This window comes from Nycticebus coucang, chromosome 16 (assembly GCF_027406575.1).
Source record: "Nycticebus coucang isolate mNycCou1 chromosome 16, mNycCou1.pri, whole genome shotgun sequence".
Classification (NCBI taxonomy): Eukaryota; Metazoa; Chordata; class Mammalia; order Primates; family Lorisidae; genus Nycticebus; species Nycticebus coucang.
In genome coordinates this window covers 10,768,548-10,785,227 of record NC_069795.1, presented here as the reverse complement: position 1 = coordinate 10,785,227, position 16,680 = coordinate 10,768,548, and the positions used below count along the sequence as shown (strand labels likewise).

Here is a 16,680-nt window from a genome sequence, read left to right as displayed (position 1 = left end):
AGGCTGACAAAGCTCACCTAGTGAAGGTGCCACAGAGCCGATCCAAGTTTTCTCCATATGTTTAGCAAAGTTGAGATTTTCCAAACTTGTTTGAGGGCTAGGACATGCGGTGGGCCATGAGAGAAGCAGGGGACATCCCTATAAAAGGCCACTTTTGAACTGAGATCTCTTGGAGGCAGAGCGGAAGGCAGAGCTCCACAGAGCTGCCATCTTTATAGCTGTGACCTAGCCCCTCATCCATGGGACAGTCTGGAGGGAAAGAGGCGTGGCAGGAGAGAACAGGAGTGGCATCTTGCTTTGTGGCTGCTGAGCAGAGAGAAGAAACAAGCCCTCTACCAGTCGAAAGAGACTATGAATTGCTCAGGTTCTGTTATGACCTGCCTAATCTGCGAGCCTCAGAGTGGAAGATGCCGTAACCCCAAACCCCAACCTTAACTCAGTCCTCAGAGGGTACTTGGAGGACATATCCAGTCTGTCTGCCACCTGTCCTATCTTAATCCCTTTGCCCACTATACTATTTTTAGGCAAATGGTAGGTCCAATAGATAGATCTGCCTTATAAAAGAGATGATCAGGATCAAAAGTGGAGGGGGGGAGAAAAAGAGGAGGAACAACAACGAAGGAAAAAGGCAGAGAAGAAATATGTATGATCAAGAACTGCTCCAATAAATTAAAGAATACTCCAGGCCAAAATTTTTCTCAAAGAGAATATGAAATTTTGAGAATAACCTCAAAGACAAGACATAAGATGCCAAAAAATATAATACCCCAAAGGGTGTGAAAATCAGGTTGGTGGGAGCTCAAAACAAAAGTAAAGACAAAAGAATTGCAGAGATAAAAGTTGTATTAGAAGGAAGTAGCAAGATGCAGAAAAAGATATGGCAGACAAGGAAGGCTCAAGGGGAAAATTATTTTAAATGAAAGGATGCCCTGGACCTTCAGTTTAAATAACCTGAAGGTGTATTTAGAAAACATTGCACCTGAATGATTGATCAACACCCTAAGAGGTATTTGATACATTACTGAACTTTGAGAATAAAAAAAGAACCCTTTGCTTGTCTAGGCAATAATATTAATAATACTGTAACAACAAAAACAGTAATAATAACAAAAATAATAAAATGAATAGCAAAGCTACCGACCTAGGAAAGAATTTCAAATGAGCCTCACATATCTTCAGGACCATATTAAAAAATCAGAAAATGATGATTTAATAAATATAGATAATTAAGAGCGAAAGGGTATATGTTATAAGAATTTATGTCCAGACAGATGGTTGTTTTTACCTAAATATCTTATGCTGTGGTTTCTTTTGGGAGTGAATAAATCTTTCAGCTTTTACCTAAACTTCTGGCTTCCTATTTTGAAAAATAAAATGGCTATAATAAATAAATAAAATGATAATCAAAACCAGAATGAAGGAACAGAGAAAATGTGTGATGTTAAAGGACAGATGCTAAACAAGTAACCTATATAGATCTGAAATTAGTACAAAGGCCAAACAGTAGTGGAGATTCCAGGGACGGAGCAGAGTGTGAATATAGCAAATGTGAATGTTGTCGCACCCACTGGAAGCAGAGTAAGACAGAAGAAATGGAAAGATGTGTAAATATGTGAATATCCTTGTTTCTCATCATCAGAAATAAATCGATAGCATCTAAATTTAATAAAAACTGTAGAATTCCAGTTATTTAAAGTTATATAAGAAATCACTGGAAGAGTTAAAAAAAGACCATAAAATGTCCAAATTACCAGGAAGAGAAACACACACAGGCACACATACACACAAAAGACAGAAAACAAAGTAAATTGTATATTCAGAAAATATAAGAATAAGAAACCATCTGTAAGAGGCATGCTGTACCTAACATATTTACCTGGAGATGTTAATATAAAAAGATGGACAAAGATAAACTAGGCAGATGAAACAAAAGGAAATCAGAATTCTTGACATTGGTAAGTGTGAATTCACGCAAAAGGTGTTAAACAGTTTAGGAGGCTTTCAAAAAATCACATGGTCCTGCTTTGCCGCCACTCTGTATCCGTGGCTGCTGGCCTCCAGACTCTGAGCAATAAGCCCTAAAGACCTTCTAATTTGTGCTCAGTCCCAGGCCCCCTTCATTGAGACATCTAGAGAACCAGTGGGATGGGAGATGACCAAGCAGGACTAGCCTGGAGCCCTGCATCCCTGTTATAGGTGGAATGGCGGCTGTGCTCCCAATTCATATGTTAAGGTCCCAACCCTTTGTGCCTCAAAAAGTGACCTTATTTGGAAATGAAGTCTTTGCAGAGGTAATTAGTTAAGGTAAAGTCATATTGCAGAAGGGTGGACCTATCCACAATGACTGGTGTCCTTGCTAGGAGACATGTGACTCCAGAGACATGCCTGCAGGGAGAAGACCACAGGAGGACTGGAGTTACACTCACACGACCCAGGAGCGGCTGGAGTCCAGGGGAGAAGCCTGGGGCAGAGCCTCTCCTGGAGGCTTCAGGGGGGCATGGCCCAACCCATGACACCTTGACTTTGAACTTTTAGCCTCTGGAACTGTGAGAGAATAAATTTCTCTTATACTAAGCCACCCAGTTTGTGGCACTTTGTTACGGCAGCCCTAGGAAAGGGCTGCAGCCCCCAGTGTTAGGCACCCTACGTGTGACCAGTTCCCTTCGAGAGGGAGCATCGCCTACCACTGTGTTTCTCATGATGGTCACACTCCACTGCTCTTTCTGCATGGGCAGTGCCCCCTGAGGGAGAGGATGCGTGTCTGCTTTGTTTGTGAATCCACCCCTCTGTGGGCAGACTCACAGAAGATATGAGGGAAATCTTTAAGACTAACATTCATGGGAATTTGGGGTTGCAGGAGGTGAGGCTTAGCAAGAAGGAAAAAGAGAGAGGACACTGTACAGGGCCCCTGGTCCCACCTAGGCAGAAGATCTCTCATTGACCTTTGTTTATATAGCACCGAATAACGTAATAGCAGAGCTCATGAAAACAAATCCCAGGGAACATGAGGAGCGCACAGAGCCCAGAGCAAGTTCCTGCCAACAGATCCCAAGGACCCTCTGTGCTAGGGGGTGGACAGGCCTGGGTGGAGTCACTGTTTGGTTCTAGGATCTTTGTAACCTTTCCTGCAGCCCAAGATGCACCTACACAGTGAAAATAACACAGTGGGTAGCCTGAGTGACCACAGAAAAGCACCAGGACGAGGGGAGGAGGAGGGTCCACATACCTTCAAACAGTGGGCTGTCGGATTTCCTCGCTTACGTGAGTGGGTTTCCCCTTCCCTGATCACGTGCTCTTCATTTTCAGATTGTGGCCAAGAAATACAGAGATTTTGAAGTTCCCTCTGAAATGACTGGCATCTGGAGATACTTGAACAACGCATATGCTAGAGATGAGTTCACAAACACGTGTCCGGCTGACCAGGAGATCGAGCAGGCATATTTAGATGTTGCGAGAAGAATGAAATGAAGCCGGGTGTTTTCCGTCTGACTTCTCAGTGGAGGGGGAAAGAGTGTTCTGTGCATTTCCCCCGCAGTGACCATCCTTTGCAAAATAACTCCCAAAGTATGATCCACTCAGCCCCAAATGATGCATGGCCTTGTCATTGGTCAACAATTGATCTGTGCCGTAGACATCATTTCTTAATTTGTATCTTTGGCATTCGCTGGCGTGGGGATCCAGGAGGGCACGTGTTCTGCAGGTTCAGCTTCAAAGCAAATTAGATTTGGGTTCAAATGCTTCAAGTTTTAATAAGTTAATCTGTCTCTGATAGTTATCACATATAGCCTGTGCTTCTCCTCCAAAATATTAGTCGAATTTTTTCAAAATGAAACTCATTTTTTTGTAATTACAAAATGATACATGCCTGTTTTCATATTTTAAAACAGTCTCAGAGAGTGTGAAGAAGGAAGTAGAAAAAAACTCCTAAAATTTTATTCCACTTAATTACTGATAACTGATTGGTGAACATCTCCAAATCTTCAGTCTGTTGCACACACACATGCTCACATGCACACGCACGCACACACATGCACACACACATTCACATTGCGCACAATTTCATTCACACATGGTATCATGTTACAGGATCTTAGAAGACTGGAGAGGGGACTTCTTGGTAAGCCTTGACGATCAAACCTGGAGGACCTAAACAAACGAGAAGACAGCGCTCTGCAGATCTAGGGAGGATGCTTGTGGTTTTAAAGCGGTGGTTTTACAGAGGTGGGGAATTGTAGAGCCTCAGACCTGCAGGGACGGGCAGGAAGAAGCCCAGAATGCCCCCACTCTCCCTTGTTAAGGCTTCTGGGATGCTGCTGATTCCAGGAAAGGCAATGGAGGATTGTGTCTTTGGTTCCAGCTCCTTTCCAGCACCTTCTCTTGCTCCCTCCTTCGTCACAGAGACTCTACCTTCAGGAAGATTCCACCTCAGCTGCACGTTGGAGAATCTCCCTGCCCTGTGTTGAAATGCGAGCCAAGCACATCCTGATTCCTTCCAATGGCTGCTGTCTCTAAGACTCAACTTTGCACTCCATCAGTAATGCTAGTATTAACTTTGCACTCCATCAGTAATGCTAGTATTGTGTGGGGTCAGCCTGGTCATCATTGCTTCTCTGACCTTTGTAGGCTCATTTAGAAACCAGGCAGGGAAAATCCTGGGAGATCAAATTCATGGTGACTTGTCTTGGGCAGTTCTGGTAACTGGTCCAGTTTGGGAGGAAGTGGAAACTATTGACTCACAAGTTTCTGGGTTATCTTTGGCTCCCCTCCCACCTCCCATCCCTGTAACCAGCCTCTCATCACAGCTTGGTGTGTGGGCTGGGTGTCTGGGCTGTCTCCCCAGGCATGGAAGAGAAATATGAAGTCGTTTAGATACTTATCAAGACCTCACAGGATTTGAGCCTTATCTCGCAGACTGTTCCTCTGACATTCTCACACGTTTCACAAAAACCCATCTTGTTGAATTGGTCATGGTGTGTGTTAGATGCTAAAATGCTCAATCTTCACGTGTACGTCTGCTCTAGGGTGACTCAGTTGAAAGAGAGTAAAATGCATTAACAGTAACTATCCTGAGATTAAGTGAATCATGTCTAGTAAAGGATACAAAGTCTTTGATATTATGGCCCCTTTCTTTTCTGCTCACCAGCTGCTGTAGCTTTGCTCCAGCAGCTTGCCGTCTTTGCCAGCCACTCGTTTTTTGGATGTCCTGGCTAGCATGTGTCACTTTAGTCCCCGTTGTGTCACATCTGTTTAGGAGTCAGATTTTTAACTTGAGTTTTCAATGTTAACATTTAAACTTAGTAAATGAGCAGACTACCAGATTTTCCTAGTGCTCACTTTGTATTTTTAGATATTAAAATGATTACATAAACTCTGTTTGCCTTAAAAATTAAACAAATTATAAAGATTTTAAAATGGATTAAGTCTCTAATTATTATTATTATTTTTTTACTTTACATTTCCCATTTAGATTTAAAGAAATAGAATGAATGGTAAAGGTTTCCTTTACAATGATGACAGCAAAGTTGGGCCAGAGATTATTAGTATTTTGAATTAGAGATAATCTATATTTCAGTTGTGAACCATAGGAATATTTTAGAAGAGGCTTAAGGAGGCCTGAAATGACACATGTGAACTGCCTCGTTCAGGTGATTGAAACAGAGGCCCTGCAGGCTGTTCCGCTTTCATATGCAGTGGTAGGAAAGTAGCTAGTTCTGGGCGGTCTTCCCCTTAGTCCTGCCCCCCCAACTCTGCCCCCCACTCTAGCTGGGTCCTACCACACCTGCAGCCATGCCCCCAGCACTGCCTCCACCCCACCTCCAACCCCACCCCAGCTGGGCCCTGTCACACCTGCAGCCCTGCCCCAGCACGCCTGCACCCCACCTCAACTGGGCCCTATCAGACCTGCAGCTATGCCCCCAGCACTGCCTCCAGCCCACCTCCACCCACCCAACTGGGCCCCATCACACCTGCAGCCATGCCCCTAGCACTGCCTCCACCCCACCCCAGCTGGGCCCCATCACACCTGCAGCCCTGCCCTCAGCACTGGCTCCACCCCACCTCCACCCACCCAGCTGGGCCCCATCACACCTGCAGCCCTGCCCTCAGCACTGGCTTCACCCCACCTCCACCCCACCCCAGCTGGGCCCCATCACACCTGCAGCCCTGCCCTCAGCACTGGCTCCACCCCACCCCAGCTGGGCCCCATCACACCTGCAGCCCTGCCCTCAGCACTGGCTCCACCCCACCTTCACCCACCCAGCTGGGCCCCATCACACCTGCAGCCCTGCCCTCAGCACTGGCTCCACCCCACCTTCACCCCACCCCAGCTGGGCCCCATCACACCTGCAGCCCTGCCCTCAGCACTGGCTCCACCCCACCTTCACCCCACCCCAGCTGGGCCCCATCACACCTGCAGCCCTGCCCTCAGCACTGGCTCCACCCCACCTCCACCCCACCAGCTGGGCCCTGTCACACCTGCAGCCCTGCCCTCAGCACTGGCTCCACCCCACCTCCACCCCCACTCTGCCTCGGCGATGCCCAATCACACCTGCAGTCCCACCTCCAGCTCTGCCCCACTCTCCTTTTATGTCCTTCCAAAATCAACATATGTATGTGAGGAGATGAGAATTAACCTGTTGTGCTGGTTTATTATAGTGTGTATGTGTATATTTTAAAATGCATTTGTTTTTTCAAACATACCATACAGAATGCAAATATGGACAAATAGTGAACAAATCCCTGTTTGAGGCTGCTTGTGCGAAAGCTTCTCTGGATGGGGAGGATCCCATTCTCACTTCTAGTTGCCCAGGGGCATGAAAATTAGGAAAAAAATAGCTTTATTTCTGAACACTAAATCTTCAAAAGCAGGCTGGAAAAGAACACAAGAACTACTACCCAGCACATGGGGATGACAGAATTCTGGCCAGGAGAAAGGCCAGAGGTCTCAATAATTTCCACTGCAGGTCTGTCTCCAGGGATTAAATGCATGCTCAGACCTTTGCACCCTCCTGGGCTGACAGACAGGTGGGGGGCACGTGCACACACACACATACTCACATGCATATACATAGTACTAACACAAACACACACAAGTATATTACACAGATGCGTATTTGGACACATATACACGCACACACACCCAAGCCCACCCACAGTGTGGGATGAGCTCCCCTTAGCATCCTTCAGCAGATCCCTGTAGCAAAATCCCACTTACCCCACACCCCTGCCAAGTCCCCATTTCAAGTGGTTCATAATCAGGCTTTGCTAGAGTTTTAGAAGAATGGCTTTTTATAAACAAACAAACAAAAAAATCCAACTCTTCTTTTATTTTACTTTTTTTTTTTTTTTTTTAGAGACAGAGTCTCACTTTGTCACCCTTGATAGTGCCATGGCATCACAGCTCACAGCAACCTCCAGCTCTTGGACTTTTTTATTTTACATTTAAGAGAGCCAAGGTGTGCATCATTCTTTTTGTTTTGTTTTGTTTTTCAGGTTTTTGGCTGGAGCTGGGTTTGAACCGCCACCTCTGGTATATGGGGCCAGTGCCCTACTCCTTGAGCCACAGGTGCCACCTAATTCTAAGAACATATAATTCACAAAACCCTTGATACATAAAATGGATACATTAGGGCTGGAGATGTTTGTTCCTATTACAAAATGACTTCTCTTTCCCTCGGATGGTTTCATTCTAAACTCTTCTATATGGTGAGTTTCCCTTCAGACATTTGAATTTTGGTTTCATGTTACTGCACTTCAGGGCATGCCACTGTATAGGGTTACATGGATGTGTGTGGCCCCTGGTCCCAGAGGGACCGACCACACTATTCACCAGGGCCTTTGCCAGCATGGGACCCCCAAGAAGCCTCTCCTGCTGCTAGCTGTGTGCTCAGCACCCAGCAGGGCCTGGTGCTTGCCGTTGGAGCCATGGTTGACAAAGTCACTGTTTCCATATAGAGGTCTAGCTGAGGCTTCCGATGCTCTTGCCTGAAGGAGGCCATTTGTTCAGGGGGAGCAGCAAACTGCCAGTTTCTGTCTCCAAGCCTGGAAAGGCAGCTGACTCAAGGCATGGTCCGCGGCAGTTGCTTAGAAGCATGGAGTGCACATTGAAGAGGCCATTTATGTTAGTGGGAGTTCTGGGGTCTGCCCACCAGGGGGCTCTTATCTCACTTGCTGCTCATTATTTCACCTTTCTCAGGAACGGCCACCCCCGCTGTGTCTCACCCTGATGTTCTTGCTTCCATGGCCTCTGGCCATTTCAACTCGTCCTAACATCCTCATTTGTCTTGGTGACACCTCCCATCTCTTCCTTGACCCCCTCCTGTAAGGGGTTCTGTGATGGACTTCTGGGTGATGGGACAAAGGCCGTGGCCCTGAGGGGCTGGTCCGGGAGTACCCCTGGCTCAGTGCATCTACTGAGCTCTGTCCCCCTGTAAAGCCATCTTTCCAGGGGGCTGACGCTGGTGAATCTGGGTGAGGTCTGTTTCTGAAGCTCTGCCCTCTATATACATAATGAGCACCGGCCTGTGAGGTTCTTCAAATATTTTGGGTCCTCGCAGCTTCCAGAATAATCCCAGAATAATTCCAGGTGCCAGAGGGAGGGACGCAGTCTTTGCTTAGCGTGTTTTGTTAAAGGAGTGGGATTCCAACAGCATTAAGGAAGGTTTTTATTTGGTTGGTGGCTTGAAGTACTAACAAGACCAACATGTCACTGGTCTCTTCCCTAGAAGGATTTTTGAAGTAGCACCAGTGTTTAAAAAGACAAAAAGAAAACACCAAAATCTTGTGCAGACCTAGGACTCAAATCTGCCTCCTGAAACCTCTGATGGATCTGAATGATCCTTTAATCTCTCACACTCACTCTTCTCTTCTGGAAGTTGGGAACTATATCTCACAATCACATAGGAGGTATATAGAAGTTCTCTGTAAAAGTTACCAAGCAGCTGGCTGCATACAAATTATGTTTTTCTGAAAATTGCTTTTCTTATTGGGTAACAGTCCTAACAATAAGTTGCCAAAATGGAGAGGGAATGAGTTTTCAATTTTATAGGAACTTGAACCTTTCTTACCAAGGTGGAAGGCAATTATGCTCTGAATTCTTGGTTCCCTCCAATATAGTACCACGCCTGAGATTGTGGTCACTGATAGCTCAGCTGTCCCTTTTGGTCAGTTACTGTGGGCTGTCTAGGCTTGGTCCATGTGTCTGCCAGCCACATCGTGAACTGGACAGCCTACACAGTGGAATGACAGCTCTATGGGGACCCCTGTCATTTGGCTTGGAGATGATGTTTCCAGTTGCATGATACTTACTTGAGGCCCTGAGGAGTGGAAAGCAGATCAATTTGGGTGGTCTCCCCAAAACCAGAGCCCACTGTCCAGCCAGGCCAGTCCCTCCTTATCATCAGGTGGCAAATCCTCCCATTCCCAGTGGGCCTCCTCCACCTTCTGCTGAGATTGCCCTTGATACAGACAGGTAGGAGTTGGGTTGACCCCTCTGGCTTTGTGCAGACACAGCCCTGTGGGTTCATCCAAACCTAGCCCAGGCTGGCAGCCCAGGATGGCCTTTGATGATCAGAGAAGCAAAATATAAGAAAACTGTGCTGGTCTCAGCTGCGGTTTCCAGGAAGGCCACACTCAGATGGTCAGGTTGTATTTTCTGCGGTGCTAAAGAATGTCTGGGGGAGGGGGAATTCCTGGGGCTCTGTCCTGGGGCTTTCTTTCTTGCATGGAAATACCCTGAAGGACAAGGCACTCCGTCAGCCTGACTAGCACAGCTCACTCTGGGCGTCACCCTGCCTGTCTTCCGTTTGTGCAGACAGATGGGTGGGGGTGAGGAGAAGGTGGGCACTGCCCCGGAGACTTCAGGAATTGGAACGGGCTCTTAAGCCACTCTCTGACATGGCCCACCACCACCTTTATGCCCAGCAGGTGCAATGGTGCAGCCAGATGCTCCCCCAGCTCAGACATGCCTAAGGATTTTCTGGAAGGGGGAGCTTCGGGAGCCTGCCTGAGAATCCTGCATCTTGCTCTCACCAGCCTTGGACCCTGGGGCCAGCCCACCTCCCTGAGGCGACTTGTAATCACACTCCCCGCCCAGAAGGCCCCACGGCAGCCCATGCAGGTGGTCAGTGGAGGACACATTGTCCCCTCCACTCTGGCTGCCTCCTCTAAACCTCCTGTGTCGCTCCCTACCTGCCATGAGTAGAGGTGGCTCATTTTTGGGTCAGAGCATGGGGGACATTAAGACCAGTGCCGAACTCCTGAGTGTCCATAGGGCCAAGTCCCTCTGACCTTGACTTGATTGTTCCTGAGTTAACAGCCAAACAGTCAATAACTCCTGCCATTTATTTGTCTTGTAACTGTCAACAGGGAATCTGCACATCGGGTCCTACTGAGTGGCCATCCAGCCTGCGGCTCAGCTGAGAAGAAGCACAAAGTGATGACTTTATTGTGACGTGTTTGTGACTGTGCTATAATGATGTGTTGCTCAGCTTGGGCAGCCACCAAAGCTCACCTCTTTTCTGGCTCTCTGAACCCTGGAGAGCTGACCTCCCAACGGCTCCTAGTGCAGGAGTGGCGCCAGGCAGCCCTCAGCAAACCGGGAGGTGGCTTCGTGCAACCCGCGGAAAGGGGGCCAGGATGGGCTCTCATGGTTTCCTGTACTAAAAAGGAGACTGATCACGGAATTTCTAGGAATGGGACTTAAAGTGGGAGTGAGGGAAGGGAGGGAGGAAGAAGAAGAGAAAGGAGGAGAGACTCTGTGGCAGGACAGAGGTGACTGTGGCCTATGCCACAGGTGTGTCAGCCCCACAGGCCTACCGGGAAGCCGCAAGTTGCATTGTGTTGAGGTTTGTGAACAGGATGTGTGGGGGGAAGTCAGAAGCCCCCAGATGTGCCTGTGCACTTGGGCAATACCGTCTGGCCAGGCCCTTTCAGGGCATTTGAGGCACTAAAGTAGTTGAAATGTATACAGTGCTTATCTTACCATTTGGACATATTTCCCCAAAGTATAGACTGAACTAAAATTAAAAGAAAAAACACTGGTTATTTTATTATTTTTTTCCTTAAAAATGTTATTATTTAAAGGTGATGATTTTTTTTTTATTGTTGGGAATTCATTGAGGATACAAGAAACCAGGTTACCATGATTACATTTGTTAAGTAAAGTCCCTTTTATAATTGTGTCTTGCCCTCAAAAGGTGTGTCACACACCAAGACTCCCATCCCCTCCCTCTTCCCCTCTCTCTGCTCTTCCTTTCCACCACCCCCACCATGTGCTAGGTCATTAATTGTCCTCATATCAAAATTGAGTACATATGATTGATGCTTCTCCATTCTTGTGATGCTTTACTGAGAATAAAGTGTTCCACTTCCGTCCAGGTTAATACAAAGGATGTAAACTCTCCATCTTTTTAATGGCTGAATAGTATTCCATGGTGTACATATACCACAGCTGGTTAATCCATTCCTGGGTTGGTGGGCATTTAGGCTGTTTCCACATTTTGGCAATTGTAAATTGAGCTGCAATAAACAGTCTAGTACAAGTGTCCTTATGATAAAAGGATTTTTTTCCTTTTGGGTAGATGCCCAGTAATGGGATTGCAGGATCAAATGGGAGGTCTAGCTTGAGTGCTTTGAAGTTTCTCCATACTTCCTTCCATAAAGGTTGTACTAGTTTGCAGTCCCACCAGCAGGGTAAAAGCGTTCCCTTCTCTCCACATCCACGCCAGCAGTTTTGAGATTTTGGGATGTGCACCATTCTCACTGGGGTTAGATGATATCGCAGGGTGGTTTTGATTTGCATTTCTCTAATAATTAGGGACAATGAGCATTTTTCATATGTTTGCTAGCCATTCGTCTGTCTTTTTTAGAGAAGGTTCTATTCATCTCTCTTGCCCATTATGGGATTGCTGGCTTTTTCCATGTGGATTAATTTGAGTTCTCTATAGATCCTAGTTATCAAGCTTTTGTCTGATTCAAAATATGCAAATATCCTTTCCCATTGTGTAGGTTGTGTATTTGCTTTGGTTATTGTCTCCTTAGCTGTACAGAAGCTTTTCAGTTTAATGAAGTCCCATTTGTTTATTTTTGTTGTTGTTGCTATTGTCATGGAAATCTTTTTTTTTTTTGACAGTTTACACAATTTGTATTATTCAAAACGAGTCTCATTTCAATTCAGGTGCTTTAAAGAAAGTTCTGTCCTGTTACTTGGACACAGCACAGAATCAGTATATGGTTTATTCCAGTGAAGTACTCCACCCAAATAAAAGCAGAATGTGCAAGTATTTATTTTAAATACTCCTAGTTGAAGGTCCTTATTTTCGGAGAACAGCAAGGCATTTCATTATCCACTCTTTCAATTCCGTAAAGACTTCAACAGGTTTTGGTAAATTCCCACTATCCTCCCGACTGTGTTTCGGAGTTACTCCAGGGGGGTCAGGAGATTCATCATGGATCCATCTCCCCAGTGCTTTGCATCTTTCCTCAATGCTGAAGCCAACAGCACTCTGCAACTTGCGTAAACAGATAGGGCAAAGGTTTAGAGGGCTCCCGTCAGCTTCTGCCTTGTGGTTGGATCCTTGCGTTAGGCACGTGAGCCACTGGCAGTGCCGCAGTCCAAATATGTGTCCAATCTTGTGGGTTAAAGTCTTACAAGATCGAAGCAGCAAAACACTAGTTATTTCAGGAATATAATAGTTCTCAAAAACGGAATAGTCGCTTGAAGATGTTTTCTGGAGGGTCTTCACTTTGCCTTCATGGCAAAAACTGTAAAAATCATTGCCTTACCTGGCAAAACTGAATATCCCCACACCATCTGTCGAAGAGGCCTGTCCAAAGACAAAATTCCAGGAGTCTCTTGGGTAAAGATCTATCATCGTTATCCCCACAACACAGAAGGCATCTTCAGGTTTCTTCTTCTTTAAGATCTTCAGAATATGCCCTGCATGAATCTGTAGGTTGTGTGTGTTATCATTGACTCTAAAGGAACACCTTGTTGCAGAAACAGGAACTGGTTCTAGGAGTTTTACTGTCAAGCCATAAAGAAAAGCTTCACAGTAGCCCCTGAGCCATTTAATATATTCTTTACCGATAATTCTGGTGTTGCCTAAAGATACAATGGATCTGTATATAAATGCTGTGCTTCTCTGGAGAAGGAGTCTTTCTGCAAGGATCACTGAAAAACTGTTCAAAGTCTTGGGGATCCTCAGGATGAGAAGTGATCCAATCTGATCTTTATTAAGGAAGGAAGGTTCCCATTGAAGTTTTTACCTCACAAGGTCAGGCATGTCCAGACCTGGCTGGAAAGATGTTGTGGAAGGTGCCTTCACCCTAACATAAAAAAGGCAGTGTGAAACAAAAGTCTGTAGTCCTCCTCCAGCCTCACAGGTCTATGCTGGGTTCAGCCATGGGAAAGAGAAGGTATGGGAGGCAGAAAAAGTCACTGTAATGGACTGGGAGACCTGGATGCTTTGCTCCTAAAACCAGACCATCTCAAGCAAACCGGGACGATCCGGTCACTCTAGCTGGTTGCCTATAGCAACTCATATTTGAGGCTCTGCCCAGTGCAGGTGCGAACCAGTCCCCGGGTTGGAGGTGGAGTGGGGGCTCCTTATTCCCTGCCCCCTCCCCGCCTTTTGTCCCCAGGGAGCCCCCACTGGAAATCTTCTTCATAAAGTCTTTCCCTAGGCTGATATCATCAAGTGTTTTTCTTATGTTTCTTTGAAGATTTTTATCATTTCATGCCTTAAATTTAAGTCCTTTGTCCATCTTGAATCAATTTTTGTGAGTGGAGAAAGGTGTGGGTCCAGTTTCAGTCTTTTACATGTGGATATCCAGTTCTCCCAACACCATTTATTGAATAGGGAGTCTTTCCCCCAAGGTATGTTCTTGTTTGGTTTATCAAAGATTAGGTGCCTGTAAGATGTTAGTTTCTTTTCCTGTTTTTCTATTCGATTCCAAATGTCTATGTCTCTATTTTTGTGCCAGTACCATGCTGTTTTGATCACTATGACCTTGTAGTACAGCCTAAAATCTGGTATGCTGATGCCCCTGGCTTTGTTTTTATTACTAAGGACTGCCTTAGCTATATGAGTTTTTTTCTGGTTCCATACAAAACGAAGAATTATTTCTTTCAAGTCTTGAAAGTATGGTGTTGGTATTTGAATGGGGATGGCATTGAATCTGTAGATCACTCTGGGAAGTATAGACATTTTAACAATGTTGATTCTTCCCAGCCATGAGTATGGTATGTTCTTCCATTTGTTAATATCCTCTGCTATTTCTTTTCTTAGGGTTTCATAATTTTCTTTATAGAGGTCCTTAACCTCTTTTGTCAGGTATATTCCTAGGTATTTCATTTTCTTTGAAGCTATGGTGAAGGGGGTTGTGTCCTTAATTAGCTTCTCATCTTGGCTGTTATTGGTGTATACAAAGGCTACTGACTTATTTAACAAGGCTCTTTGACTCTTGACTTTTCAACCTGTCGCTGGCAGAGGTGCAGAGGCCAGTTCAGGTCACGTGAGCTGAGCTCTCGGCTGCTTCTCCCACTTTTGGAGCCAAGAGGAAGAGAAGACGCAGTGGGTGGCTGAAATCCCAGACGGTGTGGAGGACTGCAGGACTTGCTGCGTCTTTCAATGGCTTGTCTGTGTTTTATTGCAGTTTACAAATGACTCATTGGTTCCCAAAGAAAGTATTGTTCAAAAGAACATCTTCCGAAAAAATGCTCATCATCTTTAATCATTAGAGAAATGCAAATCAAAACTACTTTGAGATATCATCTAACTCCAGTAAGGTTAGTCCATATCACAAAATCCCAAGACCAGAGATGTTGGCCTGGATGTGGAGAAAAGGGCACACTTCTACACTGCTGGTGGGAATGCAAACTAATACGTTCCTTTTGGAAAGATGTTTGGAGAACACTTAGAGATCTAAAAATAGATCTGCCATTCAATCCTATAATTCCTCTACTAGGTATATACCCAGAAGACCAAAAATCACATCGTAACAAAGATATTTGTACCAGAATGTTTATTGCAGCCAAATTCATAATTGCTAAGTCATGAAAAAAGCCCAAGTGCCCATTGATCCATGAATGAATTAATAAATTGTGGTATATGTACACCATGGAATATTATGCAGCCTTAAAGAAAGATGGAGACTTTACCTCTTTCATGTTTACGTGGATGGAGCTGGAACATATTCTTCTTAGTAAAGTATCTCAAGAATGGAAGAAAAAGTATCCAATGTACTCAGCCCTACAATGAAGCTAATTTATGGCTTTCACATGAAAGCTATAACCCAGTTATAACCTAAGAATAGGGGGAAGGGGGAGAGGGAGAGGAGGGAGGGGGGAGGATGGGCTGAGGGTGGGTGAGCAGTGGGATTACACCTGCAGTGCATTTTACAAGGGTCCATGTGAAACTTAGTAAATGTAGAATATAAATGTCTTAACCCAATAACTAAGAAAATGCCAGGAAGGCTATGTTAACCAGTGTGATGAAAATGTGTCAGATGGTCTGTTAAACCAGTGTATGGTGCCCCATGATCGCATTAATGTACACAGCTATGATTTAATAATTAAATAAATAAAATTAAAAAAAGAACATCTTCTGATAATCTGGTGGTGGTTTCAGGTGTTGGGTGGCCCTCTCTGGGGCATCCTTTGGCATTTTTTTGCTAGCTCAGGAAAAAGGAATTGATTACCTTGAGTATGACCCTGGAATGCATAAAAATGGCCTTGCCTTTAAAAAATGTACAGTTACAATGAGAAAATGGAATAGCGGCCTGAAGGAGACACAAGAACATGTGGAAGGGAGCCCTAGTGGGCGAGTGGACAGAGTGTGCACGGCAGGATGTCACACAGCTGCTGAGGCGGAGGGCGTGCTGCCACCAAGGAAGTGATAGAAGGGGTGATGGGCATGGGTACAGCACTCAGCAGTGTGCAGAGCCTGCATAAGCACTGGCCTTCTGGAGGCCAGGGGTGAGTGTCAGTAGCTGATCAGATGTCCTGATGGTGGCAGCGAGGTGGCTACTGTCTTGCCTGGTGGTTGTGGTGGGGCCTTATTTGTTTCTCTGTCATGAGTGGAGGTTGTGGGCCACCACAGGGACTTCATTCTGCCAACTTTGGGGGCCTTGTCCACTCTAGGAAGAGCAGGACATTCCAGTTAGAGAGCTGTCAGCTTAAAGGCTGGCTTTTATCAACAAAGGTTTGCGGCTAAAGGGCTTCTCTGCCTCAAGTCCTCCATCTGAAAACTGAGGGCGTGGGCTAGATTGGTGGGTTTGCATCAGAATCATCTGGGCAGCTTTAAAAATGATGAAAGCCCACCCCGTACACGTACCTCAGACCACCTGAGTCAGAATCTCTGGGACTTGGACACAGGTGCTGTTAAACTGTTCCCAGCAGGACTCAACAGTTGGCTACATGGTCTCTGAGGTTATTTCCAGCTCTAATGCTCCAATCTCTGGGTCCTGGTCATAAAAGAGCCTCTGGAGGGGCTGGGTGAGGAAAAGGAGGGATGCACGTACCAATCTCACTTCTCTTGTGGAAGCTGGTTGAGATTAGCTCTGGGGCTACATATAAACCTAGTGTAATGGGCTATATAGTGTCCCCTGAAGTTCATGTCCACCAGAAGCTCTGAATGTGGCCTTATTTGGAAACAGGGTCTTTGCAGAGGTAGCTGGTTG

General features: G+C 45.7%; 1 protein-coding gene and 1 pseudogene across 1 annotated transcript in view; one reads left to right on the top strand and one right to left on the bottom strand.

The window, feature by feature from the left end:
• Positions 1–5,416, top strand: part of CLIC6 (chloride intracellular channel 6) — a 45,469-nt gene extending 40,053 nt beyond the window's left edge. Inside the window, exon 6 of the mRNA XM_053565717.1 lies at positions 3,307–5,416. Coding sequence (XP_053421692.1) covers positions 3,307–3,468 — 162 coding nt within the window. The 3' untranslated portion in view covers positions 3,469–5,416. The remainder of the gene's footprint in view (positions 1–3,306) is intronic.
• A 6,774-nt stretch (positions 5,417–12,190) lies between these two features.
• On the bottom strand, positions 12,191–13,404 carry LOC128567364 (archaemetzincin-2-like; annotated as a pseudogene).
• Between the last annotated feature and the right edge of the window lie 3,276 nt (positions 13,405–16,680).